This window comes from Rutilus rutilus (assembly GCF_951802725.1).
Source record: "Rutilus rutilus genome assembly, chromosome: 2".
Taxonomy (NCBI): domain Eukaryota; kingdom Metazoa; phylum Chordata; class Actinopteri; order Cypriniformes; family Leuciscidae; genus Rutilus; species Rutilus rutilus.
The window spans coordinates 17209398-17228997 of record NC_140210.1 but is presented as its reverse complement, the minus strand read 5'-3'; the positions used below and the strand labels follow the sequence as shown (position 1 = coordinate 17228997).

The window sequence follows — 19600 nt, the reverse complement described above, 5'->3', positions numbered from 1 at the left end:
TCTTTTATTTATCTTACAAGAACACTAAATTGAGCACATTTATGAAACTGCAAAATGAAACGCAGTTATAGCCGGTGCGGAAACGCACTACTGTCCACGGCTCAGTTCATCCTCTTGCGTTTCTTGCGTTCCACCCGTCGATCATAATGCACCAGTGGAAGCACCAGAGAGGCCATCCTGTGCTCATCCTGTATCCCTTCTCTACTGGTGACAGTCTGACGGGACAGGGTCAGTCCCATGGCCTTGGCCAACTCCAACATTCTGCAAACAAACATTTGAAACCATGTCAAAATAAAGATTATAGGGGTTCTCAATTTTTTTTTTTTTTTTTTTTTGCATTATAATAAACATTACTTAAGACTGAATACCTGAAACTGAAATGAAATAATTATGATTTATTGAGGCAACCCTGGAACTTTGCTGAGGACCCCTAGTGAGCCCTGATTTATAACTATGAAGTTTGTTAAATTGTGAACGGATACTGGATATCTTAAACGGTGTTGCCATGGCAAGAGATTAAAGTAATGACAAAAAGTGAAACAGGAGGAGCCTCATAGCTTGGCATAATCATTTTACATGTACCCAGTTTAAATGCATATTGCCCATTGTGCACAGTTGCCCTAAAGCCACCGGGCTGGCGGTGGTGCCGGGGCTTTGGCCAGTCATCGCTGCTTGTAAAAAAAATTGTTACATGGTAAAAAAAAAAAAAGTGTACTTGTCTTTTTGCAGTTCAATCTTTCATGATTTTTATAAAGTAAACATAAGAATAACACTCACTGGACTGAAGTAACAGGTTTACTTGATTATCAATACATAATGCATAATTTTTGGTTATTCACCCAAAAATAAAATTATTTCATTAATTACTCACTCTCATGTCATTCCAAACACGTACAACTTTCATTCATCTTCGGAACACAAATTAAGATATTTTTTATGAAATCTGAGTGATTTCTGTCCCTCCATTGACAGCTACACAATTACCACTTTGACAATTGAAAAAGTTCATAAAGAGATTCTAAAACTAATCCATATTAATTGAGCGGTTTAGTAGAGACACGATTGCTTTATATGATGAACGGATTGAGTTTAGGCTCTTATTTACATGTAAACATAACTCACACATCAGCTGTGGTAAACGGAAGCTCCAGCATGATAGCATGACGGGCAAAAAAACAATGAGGTTCATTCGCGGGTTTCATCATATAAAGAAACATCATATAAAGCGATCGAGTCTCTTCAGAAAATTTGGACTAGACCGCTTAATTCATGTGGATTAGTTTTACTACCTTTTTATGAATTTTTTGAAGCGTCAAAGTTGTAGTTGTGTAGACTATCAACAGAAATTGCTCAGATTTCATTAAAAAGATCTTCATTTGTGTTCCGAAGATGAACGAAAGTCTTACAGGTTTGGAACGACATGAGGGTGAGTAATTAATGACAGAATTTTCATTTTGGGGTAAATTAACCATTTCAAATGTGAGTTTCAAATATGATACATCTGGCTATTGAGTAAAGTTTGTCACTCAGTCATCGTTGTATTGCGTTGTATTATGTCACAAAAAAACTACAGAGCTTTGACCACAAAACTAAGCATTTAAATATCATCCTAAGACATATTACTGTAAGATATAGATTAACAACTAACATTTGTAGTCTGCTATAATGCTATGAAGATTTATTAGAATTATATCTACGTTTTTTCACATATAAATATCAGTAACTGCACCAAATTGCATATTGTTGTTTAGTTTGGGCCTCTGGATATATTCTCCTATAGTATATCATACTATATGATCCATAAAAGCTTGAAGTATCAAACATGATACTCAGAAATAAAAAATGTAAACTTTTGTCTTAAGGTTCAATAAACCGTTCCCCTTCAAAAAAAAAAAAAATCTGAGAATAATTTCATATGTCAGGCTTTACAGGGTTAATGTTTAGAATAATAAATTTGACTGACTTGTTATCGCTGATGTCCATGTCTCTGTGTAAGAGTGTGAGGTTAGCCGTCTGATGACCCATGTGCAACAGTAAAGCCAAACAGTGAGAAACCAGTTTCATACGCATGGACGTCGACACTGTGTTCCTGAGTCTGTAGAGAGAAACAACTTGCATTTAATGGCCATTGTCTGAAATTTCAGAGGTTTTGAATAAAGGCAAAAATGAAGTCAGAACAGGCTGCAGGACTGTGCCTAGTTAGGATACACACACACCGGCCGTTGTGGAAACTCTCCACTGTGAAATTCTTCAGCACTTTGTTGTTGATGATTTTGGGACATCCATTCTCAGTACCAACTTGCAAAAGAGAGAGAAAATTATAAGGTTATTTAAAGGTAAAAAAAAAAAAGAATGAAGATGAACATGTACAGTTGTGGTCAGATTTATTGGCACCCCTGGTAAATATGATCAAAGATGGCTGAAAAAAAATGGTTTCATCCAACTCCAAAACACGTTGGCCACAAGTATGGGCACACCTAGAATATTTTACGAGTAAAATAACTCTGAATTATATTCCCATTAATATTTTAAAGTTTTTAGGTGACTAGGAACATGAAATTATCTAGCTATGACTTTTTTCACAGGAGTATAAATAGGAAACACAAAGGCCAAATTCCCTTAATCATCCATCACAATGAGTAAAATCAAAGAAAATTGTTCAGATGTGCAGCAAAAGATTGTTGAGCTTCACAAAATAGAAAGTGGCTGTAAGAAAATTACTAAAGCATTGAAAATCCCCATTTCCACCATCAAGGCTATAATTAAGAAGAAGTTCCAATCAACTAAAGATGTTACGAATCTGCCAGCAAGAGGAAGTGTGTCTATATTGTCTCAATGCACATTGAGCAGGAATGTTTGAGAGGCCAAAGACTCTCCAAGGATCACAGATGGAGAATTGCAGAGATTAGCTGAGTCTTGGGGTCAAAGCCTAAACAAAATATCAAACAGTACCTACATCACCACATGTTGTTTGGGAGAGTTTCAAGAAAAATGCTCCTCGCTCATCCAGAAACAAACTCCAGCATATTCAGGTGTCAGACACCACTGAAATTTCTAAAGGGACTGGATTCTATGGTCAGATGGAGGGAGAAGAAAAAAAAAAAAGAGCAGCAAACCCACCAGATGTGTTTGGTGCAAACAGGGATAAAATGTATGGTTTTTACTAGAGGGTTCTGCACATCTTGTTCAGATACATGATATCATGGATTCTAGCAAATACCAGCAGATAAAAAAAAATAAAAACCTGAATGCTTCTGCTAGAAATCTTATAATGGGCCGTGATTGGATCTTCCATCAGGTCAACGATCCAAAACAAACATCAAAATCAACACAAAAATGTCACCGAGTACAAAATTAAGCTTCTGCTATGGCCATCTCAATTCCCAGACCTGAACCTTATAGAAAATGAGTGGGCTGAACTGAAGAGAAGAAGCGCCAACACGGATCTGGGAATCTGAAGGATCTGGAGAGATTCTGTATGGAGGAATGGTCTCTGATCTCTTGTCAGGTGTTCTCCAAACTCATCAGGCATTATAGGAGAAAACTCAAGAGCTCTTATCTTGGCAAAAAGAGGTTGCAAATAGTATTTAATAAATGGGGTGCCAATAATTATGGCCAACATGTTTTGGAGAAAAGCATTTATTTCATAATGCAATTTACCCCCAACTTTCAATTATTTTACTACAATGAAAGGTTTGATTTTTGCGAATCTTTTTAAAAAAAGATCAAAAAGACAAACAATGCAGATTTATTTTCACAGCCATCTTTGATCATATTTACCAGGGGTGCCAATAATTCTGACAACAACCGTACAACCAGTATTTTTGAAATCAATACATTATTAACATATCTACTGGCACGGACAAACTAAAGAATTTAACTTTGTTTCTTTAACACTCACATTTGTAGGATACACTACGTTTCTGTAGTGAGACTTTGATGAGGAAGGACAGGTACCAGGCACAACGAGACTGTCTGTCACGAGCTGTGTCCTCATTGGGAAGTGATTCAAGATGTGTAAGAACAGTCTGCGGACTAGAGAACACATTTTTATTAATAAAAACAAGCATTTCTATCATTAATCTGGAGCTCAAAAATAACTAAAACCAACAACTTTTCCAGCCATTTCCAAGATTTTGGAGGAAAATTATTTTCAAAACTTGTGCCGTGCTGGAATGACAATTTTATTCTCTGATATTTCAAGATTATTAAATATATAGTTTGGGGTCAGTCATTTCTTTGAAGAAATTAATACTTTTATCCAACAAGGATGCATTAAATTGATCAAAAGTGGCAAATTTTTACAACCTTTGGAAATATAAGGTAAGGCGGATATGCCGTCTTTGACCGGCGGCGCAATAACACAGGCTGATACACTGGTTAAAATGGCTGATTTCTCTGGATTTAAACATTATTGGAAATAATGCAAGTACACAAGTCAACAAAATGTATAACATTGTTCTAATGGTTTTTGCATGTTTTACTCCAAAATCTTACATATTGTGCCATTAAAATATTAATAATTTTAATGTTTTACAACTCTACTATTTTACAAATAAACCCAGCCTTGGTGGTTATAAGAGAATTCTTTCAAAACTTTTAATTGGTATGTGTGTGTTATCATAAAAAACCCTTGTCATCAACAGCATGATGTTCTCCATACCAAAGCTCAGCTCTCATCTTCTGCAGGTCTTCAGGGGTCAGCGCTGCCATCTTCATTCCAACATCCTTCAGTGCATCAAACTCAATTGGAGACAACACTAGAACAAAGTTAGGGATCTTGACACAGAAAAAAAAAAAATGACATGGAGAAACATATATAGAACTAAAAAGGATACATTGGTCAAAGGAGTATACGTCTTCTGGTTTTTCTGCTGCAGTGTTGCACGGGGGGAGGAAGAGGGGGGTCTCCGTCTTAGCCTCACTTTCATTCACCTCATTACGCAGAGCTTAGAGACAGAATTGAAGAGCCATTGCTATTAATCCTTTTCAATGCGCAATTTAGTCATGAATTGTGAAAACCCATACTGCTACTTTACCTTCCACTCCTTTCCGATCTATGACGTTGCTGGCAGCCAGTGCCACAGCCTGCTGAAGCATTTCGTTGCCCACCTCGTTGAGTCTCCTGGAGCTCAGAGCACGCTTCTGTTTAGTCGTCCCGAATGCTTCAATGAGAGCATCCACCTGTGCCCAGACAGAGAAAACACACATATGGTTTATGACTTCTTCAATGATGCACATGTTTTTCATTTTTTAATTGAAGTACATTTTTATATTTTTTGGGGGGCTCAAAGACTAAGGGCGATTCAACTGGTTTCATAATAAAGTAAAAAGCTGAAAAGCAAAAAGATGAAAATCTTCAAAAGAAAGATTTAACCATAGGTAGTTTGGAATATCATTTAGTAATTTCATAGACCACATGACTCTGAAACAAAAGTTTTTAACTGCATGTTTTTATTTGTCTAACCATTGGCAGGAGAAAAAAAAAATCTCTGCCAACTCTCAAGATTCAGGGTACTATACGGTTATCCGGACCACACCTGACCACACGTGACCACAACCGCTCTTGGTTGGTCGTAACCCCAGTGACGGGTAGGTTTAGGGGCGGGGTTGGGGTAGGTCATCACATGTGGTCCGGATAACCGTATAGTACCAGATTCAGTATTAAGGTTACCCTGGTAATCCAGAGTTCTCGCGAGAGCACAAGTTGAATTTGCTCAGCGAGTTACTCTGGTGTCGAGTAATGATGCTCATTAAATATTCCCCTCTATTTGAGCTGCACCAATCACATCGGGTTATCTGGCATAGGCGAGCTAAACAGATGACGACAGCGCTGACACGTCCAAGTCATTAGTAAACATTGCAAGATGGCTATGGATGAATACCAGTTGTTTGAAACAGCTTTGACCTCTACAATGACCGAGTTAGACTTGGCTTTTTATCTAAAACAGGAACAGAAGACGCCGCTCGAATCGTTCCTTTGCAAGAAGGACGTTTTTGCTGTTTTGCCAACCGGATACGGTTAGAGTCTAATCTACCAGTTAGCTCCGCTGGTAGCTATGCGTATGGGGCTTGTTGTGATTGGTTGTAGTGTTATCCAATTGCGTGCAGTGAGATGTTCAAATGCATGCTTGGTGCCGCCCCTCGAGCTGGGCGATTTTCATTAGTCAACGCCACACCATTAATCTTTTAGATTTAGGTCTGGATTTCCAGGGTATGTTAAGGTGAACAAGTCTCTTAAAGTCAGCATGAAATCAAAATTCTTATTTTTTATGGAAAATTGCAGCGTTCATTATAAATTATATAATCCAATAACAACAACGATCCAATCGATTCCCACTGAACAAAATGTTTTCCTCATTTGAAAAGCCATTTCCCTCTGATGTGTCACAATAGAGAAGAAAATTATGATAGAAACTTCTGTCTAATGCCAACCTAATATTTCAGATCATTTTATAAGGCAAGGTTATAGTCCCCCAAAAAATATATAAAACATAACATTTAAAAATATTCAAATTTGTAAAAGTGCTTTTGACTTGATAATGGTATAAACATTTTACAAAACCAAATGAATATAAAAACACATTTCTAAGAAAGGCACATATTCAGTTACTCACCTTCTCTCTGTATGTCTCAGCTTGCTTTGTGTTGCCATCTGCTGCGGATTCACCTGAAGACACACACTCAAAAATAAACTTCTCTTTCACTGACATCCCGTCTAACAAAACACAATGCACATGGCTCCTATCTCTATTGTAGACAACTATTCTGTTAAAGAATTACAAAGGAGCCATGATAATAAAAATACATTTTTTGCAAACCTTATGACAAATAAATGACTTTCCAATCATTAAAGATTTAATTTGACAAATTACACTCACAGGAAGCAATCTCAAGATGATAAGATATTTCAGTATGGAGCTAAATGTATTTTTAGATTATTCACTAAAAATCATAACTATTATACAATAATAACAATATAACATACTGTACAATAAATTAATATCAATAGACTTTATTATAATTAATGACTTTGAAGCTTGAAAACAACCATTTTAAACCTTCTAATAATTTTCCATGACCATGAAAAGCCCTGAAAAAAACTGTTATGCCACTATTATCATACATTACAAATGTACCATATTTACCTGGTATAAGAGGCAGCATATTGAACAGCTGAGCATTGTGAACATTCATTTGCATAGTGCTCTTGTCCAGAACTCCCACAAAATACCTGTTAACGACCATTACAATCCCATTATTCAGAGATCCAGTTATCATTCAACTAATCAGTTTTTTATACAGATCACCTCACCTGCACAGATTATTACATTGCGATGACCCAGGCCCAAAGTTGCTCCCAACATACGGGAGTCTGTCTGATTCTGCAACCTAACATGGGAACAGAAAATATTTCTTAACACCACATTCGCCAGATTTACTTCAAGACCTAAAATAAAAATGGTTTCAAACCGCATAGGTAGATTTACCACAATCCGTCTGTTTTTCTTTCTGGGGTTGACTCCATCTTCGTGTTTGAAGAGTTTGAAGTCCAGATGCTTTGCTTTTCTCACGAGTCCATTAGAGAATTTAACTACAATGACAAGACTGTGACTTAAAAATATGTTAACGACTTAACAACAAACAATGATTTATGACTATTTTAGCCTACAAACTATTCAACAGAGTGCGTCAATACATTGTTTGATTTGGACACGAGCATGATGCGTTTCCACGTGGGTTCATTAAACACAAAGATGGAAGGGTATTTTTAATAAATAAAAGTCAACCAATAACACCAACAATATATTTTAGTACACCTATGATGATTCGGATATTAAAAAGTTACCAATATACGCATCCTTTCCCGTTTCTTCACATGATTTCCATGTACATGTCTCCGCCATTTTCTTCTTCATTGAGATTTTATTGGCGGTTGACAAACAACAAAATGGTGTATTACCGCCACCGACTGGTATGGAGTGTGGATCAAAATGACATTTTATTTCCTCTCCCAAAAAATAGTTATTCCAAGATACTGAAAAATAAAACTATAACATCCATTCCCGAGTTATTTTGTAAAATATCTCCTAGTATAAATTGCATTTTTATTTTTGCTAGATTTTGCATTAGAATCCTTCTTTCAGGCTCGTATTTCTGACAGCATAACATGTTCCACAGTCTCTTCTTGCCCACAAAATTCACACCTTCCCGTTTCATGTTTACCCATTTTATAAAGTGTACTGTTTAGTCTTGTATGTCCAAATCTCATCCTTGATATTATTATCTCATCACTCCTGTTTTTTCCTGCACTTCTCATCTCTCCCACTTTCCTTTGAATTCTGTAAAACCATTTTACCTTTCAACCTTTCTTCTCCATATCCCATTGTTTTTGCCACCTTACCTTCAACCTTTCCTTAATAATACTCTTGATTTCATTCTTACTTATACTAACACTTAAGTTAATGTCGTTGTTTTTTATGGTTTCTTTTGCTGCCTTATCTGCCATTTTCATTTCCTTGGATACCAATATGTGCGGGTACCCATACAAATATCACTGCAAGTCCCATCATTTGAATTCAGTATAATGTTTGCTGTATTTCTATTAAAATGTCTGGTCTACTTTCCGAATGGCTGTATTGTAAGCTACCCAATGTTGAACTTGAGTCTGAACAAACAACTGATTTCAAAGGTCTTATCTCCTCTATCCACTGGGTTGCTAATAATAGTGCAGTCATTTCCCCTGTAAACAGATACTCATCACTGATCCTTTTCCTTATTGATAACTGAAACTCTGGAACAATAAAAGCAACTCCTATCTTATTGTCTATACTCTTTGATGCATCTGTGCAGATCTGAACATAGCAGTGTACTCAATATATGTCAGCACATTACATGGATTACATTCCTTATCCTTGTTTTTCTTTTCTAACAATGTAAAAATCTATAGGTTTTATAACTGGTAGCGGTATAGTTGGACTAACTTTTAACTGATTAACTTTAAGTTCTGTTGCTTTCTCTATTACTTTCCATCCGAAGCTTTTCGTTTTCCTCCTTTCTTTTTCCTTGTGTTGGATGCTCTTGACTATGGCCTTGTAAATTAGCCCAATAATTCAGTGATAACTGTATCTTTCTTATTTCTATTGACATTTCCCCCATTTCTACCTGTAGTGCTATAATTGGTGTAGTTTTTATAGCTCACATAGTCTCAATACCTGATGCTGTATACTGTCTAACTTTCTAAGAGATGTATCTGCTGCTGATCCATACATCACACAACCATAATCTAATACAGATCTAATCAGCCCACTATATATGGCCTTTAATGCCATCATATCTGCCCCCCATTCACTTCCTACTAAACACCTCATTATATTTATCACTTTCTTACATTTGTCCAATATTTTCTGTATATGCATCACCCATGTAATTCTTTTGTCAAACCACAACCCTAAAAACACTTTTCTCAGTTCTTGATAATATAATTTTAGATTTACCTCACCTCCAATTTTTTTCCTTGTAAAAAACATTATCTTTGTCTTGTCAACTGAGAATTTGAAACCCCATCTATATGACCATTCTTAAACTATTGTAATAGCCTCCTGTAACTTTTTGTAACAATAAAATCAATGTTCCTTTCCCTTTTCCAGATTGCCCCATCATCAGCAAAAAGTGAAAACCCCAGCCCATTCTCCAAATCCTCAAATCTTCCCAGCAAACCTATCTAGCATAAAAAAAAAGTCAGAAAGTCGTCTCTCAGTTGCTGAATGTCGCGCAACAACGTTGCTACACAGCCTTGTCGCGTCTTATGCCTGGTTCAGATTACACGATTTTAGCCCGATTTTGGCACAATCCGTTTGACGTAGGTAGGGCAGGGGTGCCCAATCCTGCTCCTGCCGATTGACTGTCCTGCACAGTTCATCTCCAACCCTAATCAAACACCAATTAATGTCTTCAGGATCACTTGAAAATTAAAGGCAGGTGTGTTTGATTAGGGTTGGAGATGAACTGTGCAGGACAGTCGATCGGCAGGAGTAGGATTGGGCACCCCTGACGTAGGGTGTCGTGGGGATTCGTAAACGACAACGGGCGTCGGGACGCAAGATTCGATCGTTTCAGTAGCTGTGTCCCAATGTGAAGTCTGCATCCTCCGAAGTCCGTATTTGAAGGCCGATTGCGTCACAGCGGCGCGTCGAAACGTCACAGCGGAGCGACGAAGGATGTCCCAATTCAAAGGCTGCACACTTCGGAGGTCGCATTTGAAGGCCGATTGCGTCACCGCGGCGCTATGAAGGCTGTCCCAATTTAATTCTGCATCCTCCGAAGTCCGTATTCGAAGGCCGGTTGCGTCATCGCGGCGCGACGAAGGCTAAAGCGACGCCAAATGCACCCTTCGTTTCCCCGTGAAAGGAAGGATACATAAATGGACACTTTGCGGACTATCCTACCCCACAATTCATCGCGCGGCGGTGACGACAACATTTTTATAAAAAATAAAAATAAAAAAAAGACGGCCGAGAGTTCGCTGGTGGACGGCAAATTCACATTTAAATGTAAGTATTATGTTTTCATTTATTCAAATAACTTAGCTAGTGAAACCTGAGTTAAAAGCCACAAGTTTTTCTTTCTTATAAACTTCACCTTAACTCCATCACCATTGCGTGGCTTCATTTGTCAGGTGGTCTGAGGCAAAACTTGTGCTAATAGTTTAATAATTGTTTCAGGGAGCAAGGAGCAGACAGCTCAATTTATTAAACTGCAATTAAAAAAAAAAAAAAACTAAATAAATTAAATGACATTTTATTGTAATATTTGCACTAGTCTGTCAAACTTGTGTAAATAAGAAATATCACTCACCCTATAAAGCCCACAACAATAGGAAAAGCAGTACCATAGATGAGGCAATGGGGTTTCACTTGTATGTGTTTTTGTAGTGCTGTCATGCAAGCCATGTCTACAAAGGTTTTAACCAAATTTGAGTATTCATGAATATGATTTCTGAATATGAATGATTTTAAAAATACAAAGTAAGAAAGTTGAGATCACATCTTTGCTGAAATGTATTGTGCTGTTGTTGTTAACAAGCCATGGTTAATTTGCTCTGCCTTAGGATTGCACGTGTCCTGGGACAGGTGATGGTGTGAGTGGGAAACCCTCGGCTGAAACTTGGCCCTGGTTTGTCCTCATGGATGAGATGTTGGGACAGAGGCATTGCACCCTCATTGCCTCAATCCCTGAGGACACACCAGGGCTGAGTTCAGCAGTGTGTGACCAAGAAGAGGAGCCAGGGGTAGCAGCACCAGCACCACGAAGAAGGCGAGACAGAGAGGACGAGTTTTTGGACTTGAGAGAAGACATGGGACTGCAGAGGCGAGGAGAGCACAAGAGAGAATGGACAGGCTGTTTTCTCTTCTTGAAAGAATGATTGAAAAATATGTATATATATTATATTCTTTAACTTTTTTCACTTATATTTTTTTAAAAGGAAAAAAATTATGCAACTTTAAATGTGTAAATAAAAGAGGATTCATTGCTCTGGACATTGTTTATTTTTGTAATGACAGTCATAATTTCTACATGAAACAAATTCTTCTATAACGTTTTTCCCCCAACTATTTACAACAAACGTTAAACATCTCAAAATCAACATAAACATTTAAATTGTACAGTACATAAAATAAGAAAAATGATGTAGACTTATTCAGCTGAGTTGGAGACACTGGTGTGCTGCTGGACCGGGATGGGCTCCACAATAGAGTCCCTGGTAATGCCTCCTGCTGGTGGGACATCATCTGGGATGGGCTCCAGAGTGTTTGACTGCATATTTTCACTATCCACTAAGTTGTCTACCAACAGGTTTGCAGGGCTGACTCATGGAATAAATATTGAGATACTTTATTACACTGAAGTACTTTTAATAACCACTAATACCGCTTTGGCGAAAAACTACTAGTCATATATTTCTAACCCTAGTTAAGCAAAATTATCTTGCATACTCTAATGTACTTAAGGTATCAAGAGTAAAAGTAAAGGAATTCTGGAGGGGAAAAAAACTTGTCAGGGTTTTTATGATGGTTCTGCTTTTACATTACTGCATATGTTGCATTTTACTTCGGAATATTTTTAAGGTTGATACATTTATGTACTTTTGTGTAGTTTATTGTAAAACAATGCATCATATTGTAAAATAACATAATTTTGTAGTCCTGTGTGGGAAAATCACTTCGAGTAGCCTACCGGACCGGTCTAGCCTACGGAGGATTGTTCTTGTCGCCTAGCAACAGTAGTGACTGACAGCTGCCGATCACGAGCGGGAGTTGCATTCGCACTGGACTTTATTCAACTGGGTTTTTATATTCAAATAGGGTTGAAAACCTGTGTAAATATATTTACCAAGGTCCATTTATGTGCATAATAAAAAAAGAATACACTAGCCTACAAAATCGCATCAAGGTAAGATATAAATGAACATTTGAATCTTCGGCTAAGCCGAAAGTACATGACCTGAAACATCCTTAATACCATGTCCTCCAGTAAAATATAAAAAATGACAATTCTGGCTCCATAGCTGTTTACTTAATTTTATCAAATGAATTGTCAGGATGGCAGCATAGGCTACTCTCGCACCGTTGCTTGGCGCCTGGAGCGGTAATCGGGAACACCTGGCTGCGCAATTAGGAAATCCTACGAAGGCTGCATGGTGTGTCGTTCGGAGGACGCATAGGCTGCATCGTTTGAAGTCCGCAGCCTTCGAAGGATGCAGTCTTCACATTGGGACACAGCTGCTGAATGTCGCGCAACAACGTTGCTACACAGCCTTGTCGCGTCTTATGCCTGGTTCAGATTACACGATTTTAGCCCGATTTTGGCACGATCCGTTTGACGTAGGGCAGGGGTGCCCAATCCTACTCCTGCCGATCGACTGTCCTGCACAGTTCATCTCCAACCCTAATCAAACACACCTGCCTTTAATTTTCAAGTGATCCTGAAGACGTTAATTGGTTGCTTCAGGTGTGTTTGATTAGGGTTGGAGATGAACTGTGCAGGACAGTCAATCGGCAGGAGCAGGATTGGGCACCCCTGACGTAGGGTGTCGTGGGGATTCGTAAACGACAACGGGCGTCAGGACGCAAGATTCGATCGTTTCATAGTGTGTCATAGTGAGCGACAACCTACGTCGCTTTTGCGATGCTTCACGACATCACGACAAGATTTGCATGTTTAAATTTTTAACGGTCCTCCACGACGGGTTCCGTCAAGAGTGATTGAGTATGTGAGCGAGTGTGTGTGCGAGAGTGAGTGTGTGTGCGAGTGAGTGAGCGAGCTACAGTGTGTGTGTGAGTGAGTGAGTGAGTGAGCGAGCGAAGGAGTGTGTGTGCGTGCGAGCGCGCGAGAGAGTGTGTGTGTGTGTGTGTGTGTGTGTGTGTGCGAGTGAATGTTTGCAAGTGAATGTGTGCGTGTGACGGCACGCGATGACTGGTCGGAAAGCAACGTGTAGTCTGACATGTTTCTTGTCCACGAGTCACGACACGACAAGATTTTAGGAGTCAAAATCGTGTAATCTGACACCGTGACTATCGTAACAAATACAACAATCTTGTAATCTGAACCAGGCATTACAATTCTACGTTGTTACAGTGCTGCGAGCCTGCGAGCACGTCGACAGCGACGTTGCCATAGCAGAAATGCAACGTGTCACAGACGTTGCCACAATGTAAAATGTGTTTGCTGGGATTGGCGCTTGATTGAAATGTAACATCTATGCAAAATAATCCTTGAAACATTTCTCATTTAAGGCTATTCCAGTTTCGAATAGCCTATGTGATTGTTCTTTGTCAACAATAAGCATAATCATTCTGCATTTCCATTTTGTAGGCTAGTGTGGATCATATTGCAACATTTAAACTGATTCTCGTGTTAAAGAATGTTATATGCTTACATTTTTGTTTGGCCTTCAAACAAACACCTTAAAATGCACGTGTAGATCGGTAAAATCAAAAATATCTGTAGTACATCTGTATAAAAATATCTGTGTATATATATATATATATATAGTCTCGGTTTCGTATCGAATTAAAATGGTTAGGACGCGTTTCCACCGCAGGAACTTTCCCCAGGAACTAGGAACTTTGGGCTGGTACTCGATGTGTTTACACCGCAGGAACCAGGGTCTAAATGAAGTTCCGGGTAAATATTTCCCCCTCCGATAGTCCCTGCTCACGAGGTAGTACTTTTTCAAAGTTCAGGAACTTTCAGGGGTGGGACTTGTGCGCTGCACAAGCTGATTGGTTGTGTTCACGCCGCATTTTGGTTGGATGACTCCACGCAGCATTTTCTTTATTTTTAACCTCCCTTTTAAAAAGTGGCTTCATGCAGTAAAGTTGTCTGTCTGCAAATATGGAATTTAATAAAAAAAAACTGGTGGACTGGCGACGAGTTTCAGGCTTTATTATTTGGGTATTTGTGGAAGAGGAAACTTTCTGCGCGTTCGTCACAGCCATCTCACGGCCAATGTCCGCAATAGCTGATAACATACAATTTTATATCTAACGTTAGCATTACGAGCTCTGAACACGCTTTATCAGTGCTCGTCTCTTTTCTGACACAGCTTTTAATATTAAGTCATTATGTTTACACATTGTCATCTATTGCAAGGCAAACCATGTTACAAATTTACTATAACAGGATTGAAATAGCGCTTTGAGGTTGGTAACAAACAACTATTTACAAGACTGTCACTATTTATGATTGATAGACGGGGTTCAGGCTTTTTTTAAGCGTATTTGCGCAAAAGGAAATTTTTGCGCGTTCGTCCCAGTCATCTCACAACATTGTCTAATTTTATACGCATACGAGCTTTCTGAACACGCTTTAGTATCAGTGCTCGTCTATTTTGTTATGTTAATTACATCGTTAGTAAACCAATAACTGCAGCACAGTTTGAATCTCCTCCATACTTATAAATGTGGCGCTCAAACCTGATTACTGTCCGTCGCAGACTGGGAGGAGCAGTTGCGCGCAGTTTACCTTCCCGGTACTTTAGACCGCGGTGTAAACGCAGAAAGCAACCGGTCTGGGGCAAAAAAGGTTCCTGGGAAAAAAGTTCCTGGGACAAATTGTTCCGGGTAATTTCGGTGGAAAAGCGGCTTTTGTAAAGCTCCCCCTAGTGTTAAAAAGTATCCTGATGTTCTAGCAATGGTAGGCTACTGTTGTTCTATGCTATGCCGTATGAGGTATGACTCTTTAATGACCACAAAAGGTAGTGATTGTCGATTTTGAATCGCTGCTTCATGAAGCTTCGAAACCTTTACGAATCTTTTGTTTCGAATCAGTGGTTCGGAGCGTTTATCAAACTACCTAAGTCACGCGATTTCAGTAAACAATGCTTTGTCATAACTGTTTCGAAACTTACGAAATTTCAATGATTCGGCGCTGGGGGGCGATGTGAACCCATGAATCATGCTGATTATCGCATTATGTTTCGTAGAGCTTGAAAAGCTTCTTTTCTCCAATCAATAACAAAACGAGATTTTTAAAAAAAAATTATTTCCTGCTCGCGTTCGTTAATATAATTGCAGTGAACAATTACCAGTGAAAACTGGCAGTGAACAAAGCTTTAAAAAAGATGTAAAAGTATCACACACAAAACAGAGTGCCGACTGATACCTCGGCTCAAATAATGCCAATGGTCTTACTACTTTAATATGGCTAGTGCTAAATGTTGAAACGGTTTAAAGGTCTTTGCAAATTCATTATTCGTATGACATCAGAATCGATATATGGCCACTAAGGGGTAAATGATTCATATATTTTTTTGGATAAAACTGAATATTTCTCAGGGTGAGTTATTTTTAAGACAGTGGGAAACTAAATTATGCCACTAGATGGCGACAAGTGAGTGTCTTTTGAGTGTCTTTTTGACCAGTGAGTGCAAGTGAGTGACTTTTGTTGTTGTTGCCTTTTTGACATACCAAGGATGCATTTATTTGAGCAAAAATACTGTGAAACAGTAATATTGTAAAATGTTGCTACAAATTAAAATAACTCATTTTTTCCTGTTTTAAAATACTTTAAAACGTAATTTAAACTATGGCTCCTTTTCTCAAAACTCTACACACAAAACATCACACACTAATGCAAAAGCAAACACTTCATTCAAAACTATTTTAACTATTTTAACTTGTGTTTTTGCATAGTAACTCTATACGCAAACATACACACCAAACTACACATGGATATGACAAATCAAATGTAAAACACTACTATTTTGTGTCTTTTGCTTGTTCATTGTGCAGTGGAGCACACAGGAGTTTGTCACGGCACTCACACGTGCATGTATGAGCACAAATACATTGTATACACAGTATGTATACACAATTGATTATCTTTACCGTTATTATACAGAACCGAATCAACACAGAACACACTTGAGCTGTATAATGACACTATTGGCTTGTTAGAGCTGCTTTATAGCAGAATTTGAAACTTGAAACAATTTGAAACAAATTTGAACTATATATTCGGACTATATGCTGCTCCGGGCCCATTACTTTTTCAAATAAGTTTAGACAGGGATTGGTGGGCCATATTGCTCATTTTTAGTCATATTCTACTTAACATGTACTCTCTCCCCTTTGATTTAACCATCATTATTGGCATCACTCTTATGGATTTATTAACAAAACCCATGGCCACATTAAGATTCTCAGATTAAAAGTCCGCTTGTCGGAGAAAGTGTTAACAACTGCAGTATGAACTAACGTGATATCTATGGACTTTTAAGTTAAGCTAACCTAGCTAGTTATTTTTAGTGTTGGCATTTTGCTCAATTTTAATATCTGAATGTAATCTCTAATCTGCAAATGCGATGGACATCGGTTATGCTCATCTTTGGTAGCTCCTTTAAAGGCATTTTCATAGAAAAATATACAAGAGACCTGAACCGGAAGTGGTGCAACCTATTTGACCTGAATACGGAAGTATGTTGCACATAACCCCCGTTGATCCTGACGTCAGATCAAATCTTTCTAGTGGCTGTTCTGAGTTTTGTGATTCTTAGACATTTCACAGTGTTTCACTGCCACAGTTGTTCTGAAAAGAGAGTTTCCTGGTCTCTGAGTCTATTGTGCGAGAAACGCGGATATCAAATGTGATCTGACTGATCAAATTTGAGCAGTAGACCATGTGCAAAAGAAGCCTGTCAGGACCCCAAGGGATGTGGTTTAGTGGTTACAAGTTGATAAACCACTTATTCTACTCACTTATTACAAATGTGACTGTAAATGTGATAGTATAATCTGAGCTGTAGACTCTATGCAAAAGAAGCCTGTCTCTACTAGCTGTGATAGGATAGGACGCCTCGGTGGGACCATGGGTGGGACACAGAGAGGAGCTCTTTGTCTCGTGTTAAACGCCCTCCCCCGCATACGGGCGAAGTTCTGTGCATTCTGCGGGGGAGGGCGTGTAACACGAGACAAAGAGCGTCTCTGCGTCACACCGAGACGTCCTATCACAGCTAGTAGAGACAGTCTTCCTTTGAATATGATCTAGAGAGCTCAGATTATACTCTGGTAAACCTAAACAAAACTGCTGATTTGAAAATATCATGGTTTATATAGGTTTACAGGTTCATATCACCATATGATTTAGTCACATTTGACATAAGTGAGTAGAATCAGTGGTTTATCCATTTACCACCACAGAAGAACATACCTGGGGGTCCTGGCTATAAATAGTTCTCCTCGTCTCCCTCAGTTCGTGCTTGCTTCGGCAGCACATATACTAAAATTGGAACGATACAGAGAAGATTAGCATGGCCCCTGCGCAAGGATGACACGCAAATTCGTGAAGCGTTCCTCATTTTTATTAATTATTAGTTATTAATTATGAATTTACTGTAATTATTGATAGTTTACACTGTATCAAGTGAAAAAAAACAGTGTTTAAGCGTGCAATACGCAGCCTTAACGCTAGAGCGCAGCATCGCACTGCAGTCTGGCGCTAGAGCGTCTCACTGGAATTTACTGAATTTACATCTTTAACAGAACAGAAACATTTAGTTTCCAAGCAAAAACATGTTATACATATTTGTAATGATTGCATTTACCATCCTAATGTTTCCTCAGCGGATTTTAATCAACCGTATCTTAATCTGACGGTATAATCGTTAATGATCATTCTGAATCTGCGTCATCTTTTACTCAAACTAGCAGATTTCGACACGGATTTATTAAATATGTTTATATAGACTAAATACTAATGTATAAAGTAATTAAAATTTATTTACCGTGCACATGTGTTGTTTTCGCTGTCTTGGTTGACCAATGTGCGTCGTTTTCCTCGGCTTATTGTTTTTCTGTAGTACCTGAAAACACAGTGAAAACGAGAATTATATACACTGAAGTGTTTTTAAATTTGCATTCACCACAAACAAAACGTGACTAACGGTGTGTTACTAAATAAATGTCTGTACATAAATTAATTTCTTGCTTCGTAATTGAGAGGAATTGCAGGACAAACGCTTTTCGCTGCATTCAGGACTAAAACTTTCTCCTTTTGAGCATCATCTGACAGATCAAACTGTAAAGAAACAATAAAAGTCGATGTTCAAAACAAAATTATACTAGAGTTGAGACTGAAAGGTCGTCTAACTTGTTGTGTATCACTAAACTGAAGTAGATGTAAATATGATTGGATATCATATTTGTCAATCGTTGTATTTCTCTAAACGTCAGTTGAAACATTCATGACTATTTTGAGTGAAAAGGACAAATACAGTTTAACAGACTTTACAGACTTCATTAAAAAATAAATAATAATTGCCAGTGCTTTGTCAGCTTTTTTTTCGGTTTGAACAATTATAATATTTATGAACAATTATTACTTATTTTAATATATACTTTTATTAAAAAAGTAAAATAATCACCATCAATCTTGTGTGTATGTTATATGTGGCAAATTCAGGAGAATCAGAGGTGTGTTTGGACCAAATACTTCACTTGTGCTTTCATTTTGTACATCATTTGTACTGCCTCTACAAAAAAGGGCAATAAGAAAGACAACAGGAAAGGAAAGAGAATGAGATGCCATGTATATAAAGCACAGAAAGACTTAATAAAACATTCTTGACATTATCATATGAAAAAAGAATGCAACCAATATTTTAGAAGTAGCTATATCACCGCTTGAGGCTTTCTCCTGTCAGTCTCGCATTAGCGTCTCACTGGCTCACAGTAGATTTCACACAGGAAGAGATGGTCTGCTTCCAAGCAAAGAAAATGTTGCAAGTATTCGCAATGATCGCATTTACCATCCCGATGTTTCTTCAGGCAGCCTATTTAAGCATTGCTAAAGATATCTCTGAATCTTCTTTAGTACTGAAAGACTAATAAAACATTCTTGACATTGTCATACTTCTAAAATCTTAAAAGAATGAACCAAGAACCAAGGTTTTAGAAGAAAGGCCGTAACCATGTCTTGAACATTGGGGAGACCGTAACAGTTCAAAATTCATAAAAAATATACATCATATGCATATATGATCATTCACATTCTACTTTGAAGCACCTCTAATAAGACATTAGTGTCTTTATTAAGCTCA

At 38.0% G+C, this 19600-nt stretch overlaps 1 protein-coding gene and 1 long non-coding RNA gene across 4 annotated transcripts; one reads left to right on the top strand and one right to left on the bottom strand.

Moving 5' to 3' along the window:
* Window positions 1-101: 101 nt before the first annotated feature.
* On the bottom strand, window positions 102-19040 carry polr1e (RNA polymerase I subunit E; the record flags this gene model as incomplete). 3 transcript variants are annotated; one of them, XM_084401727.1, is made up of 12 exons in its annotated part: window positions 18926-19040; window positions 18287-18364; window positions 7491-7594; window positions 7316-7392; window positions 7149-7234; window positions 6618-6670; window positions 5040-5184; window positions 4664-4949; window positions 3902-4035; window positions 2217-2298; window positions 1964-2095; window positions 102-261 (listed from the first exon to the last, which is right to left on the bottom strand). In XM_084401727.1, exons 5-12 carry the CDS (start codon window positions 7201-7203, stop codon window positions 102-104), a joined length of 1047 nt encoding a protein of 348 aa, XP_084257853.1. In that variant the 5' UTR covers window positions 7204-7234; window positions 7316-7392; window positions 7491-7594; window positions 18287-18364; window positions 18926-19040. The 3 variants fall into 3 exon arrangements, with proteins under 3 accessions (XP_084257853.1, XP_084257852.1, XP_084257851.1); XM_084401726.1 differs by lacking the exons at window positions 18287-18364; window positions 18926-19040 and adding an exon at window positions 7850-7969 and having other exon boundaries at window positions 4664-4760; window positions 4839-4949; XM_084401725.1 differs by lacking the exons at window positions 18287-18364; window positions 18926-19040 and adding an exon at window positions 7850-8068.
* Window positions 10414-11540, top strand: LOC311285875. Its single transcript, XR_014626447.1, has 2 exons — window positions 10414-10553; window positions 11111-11540. It is a non-coding gene; the product is annotated as an uncharacterized lncRNA (long non-coding RNA).
* Window positions 19041-19600: the final 560 nt, after the last annotated feature.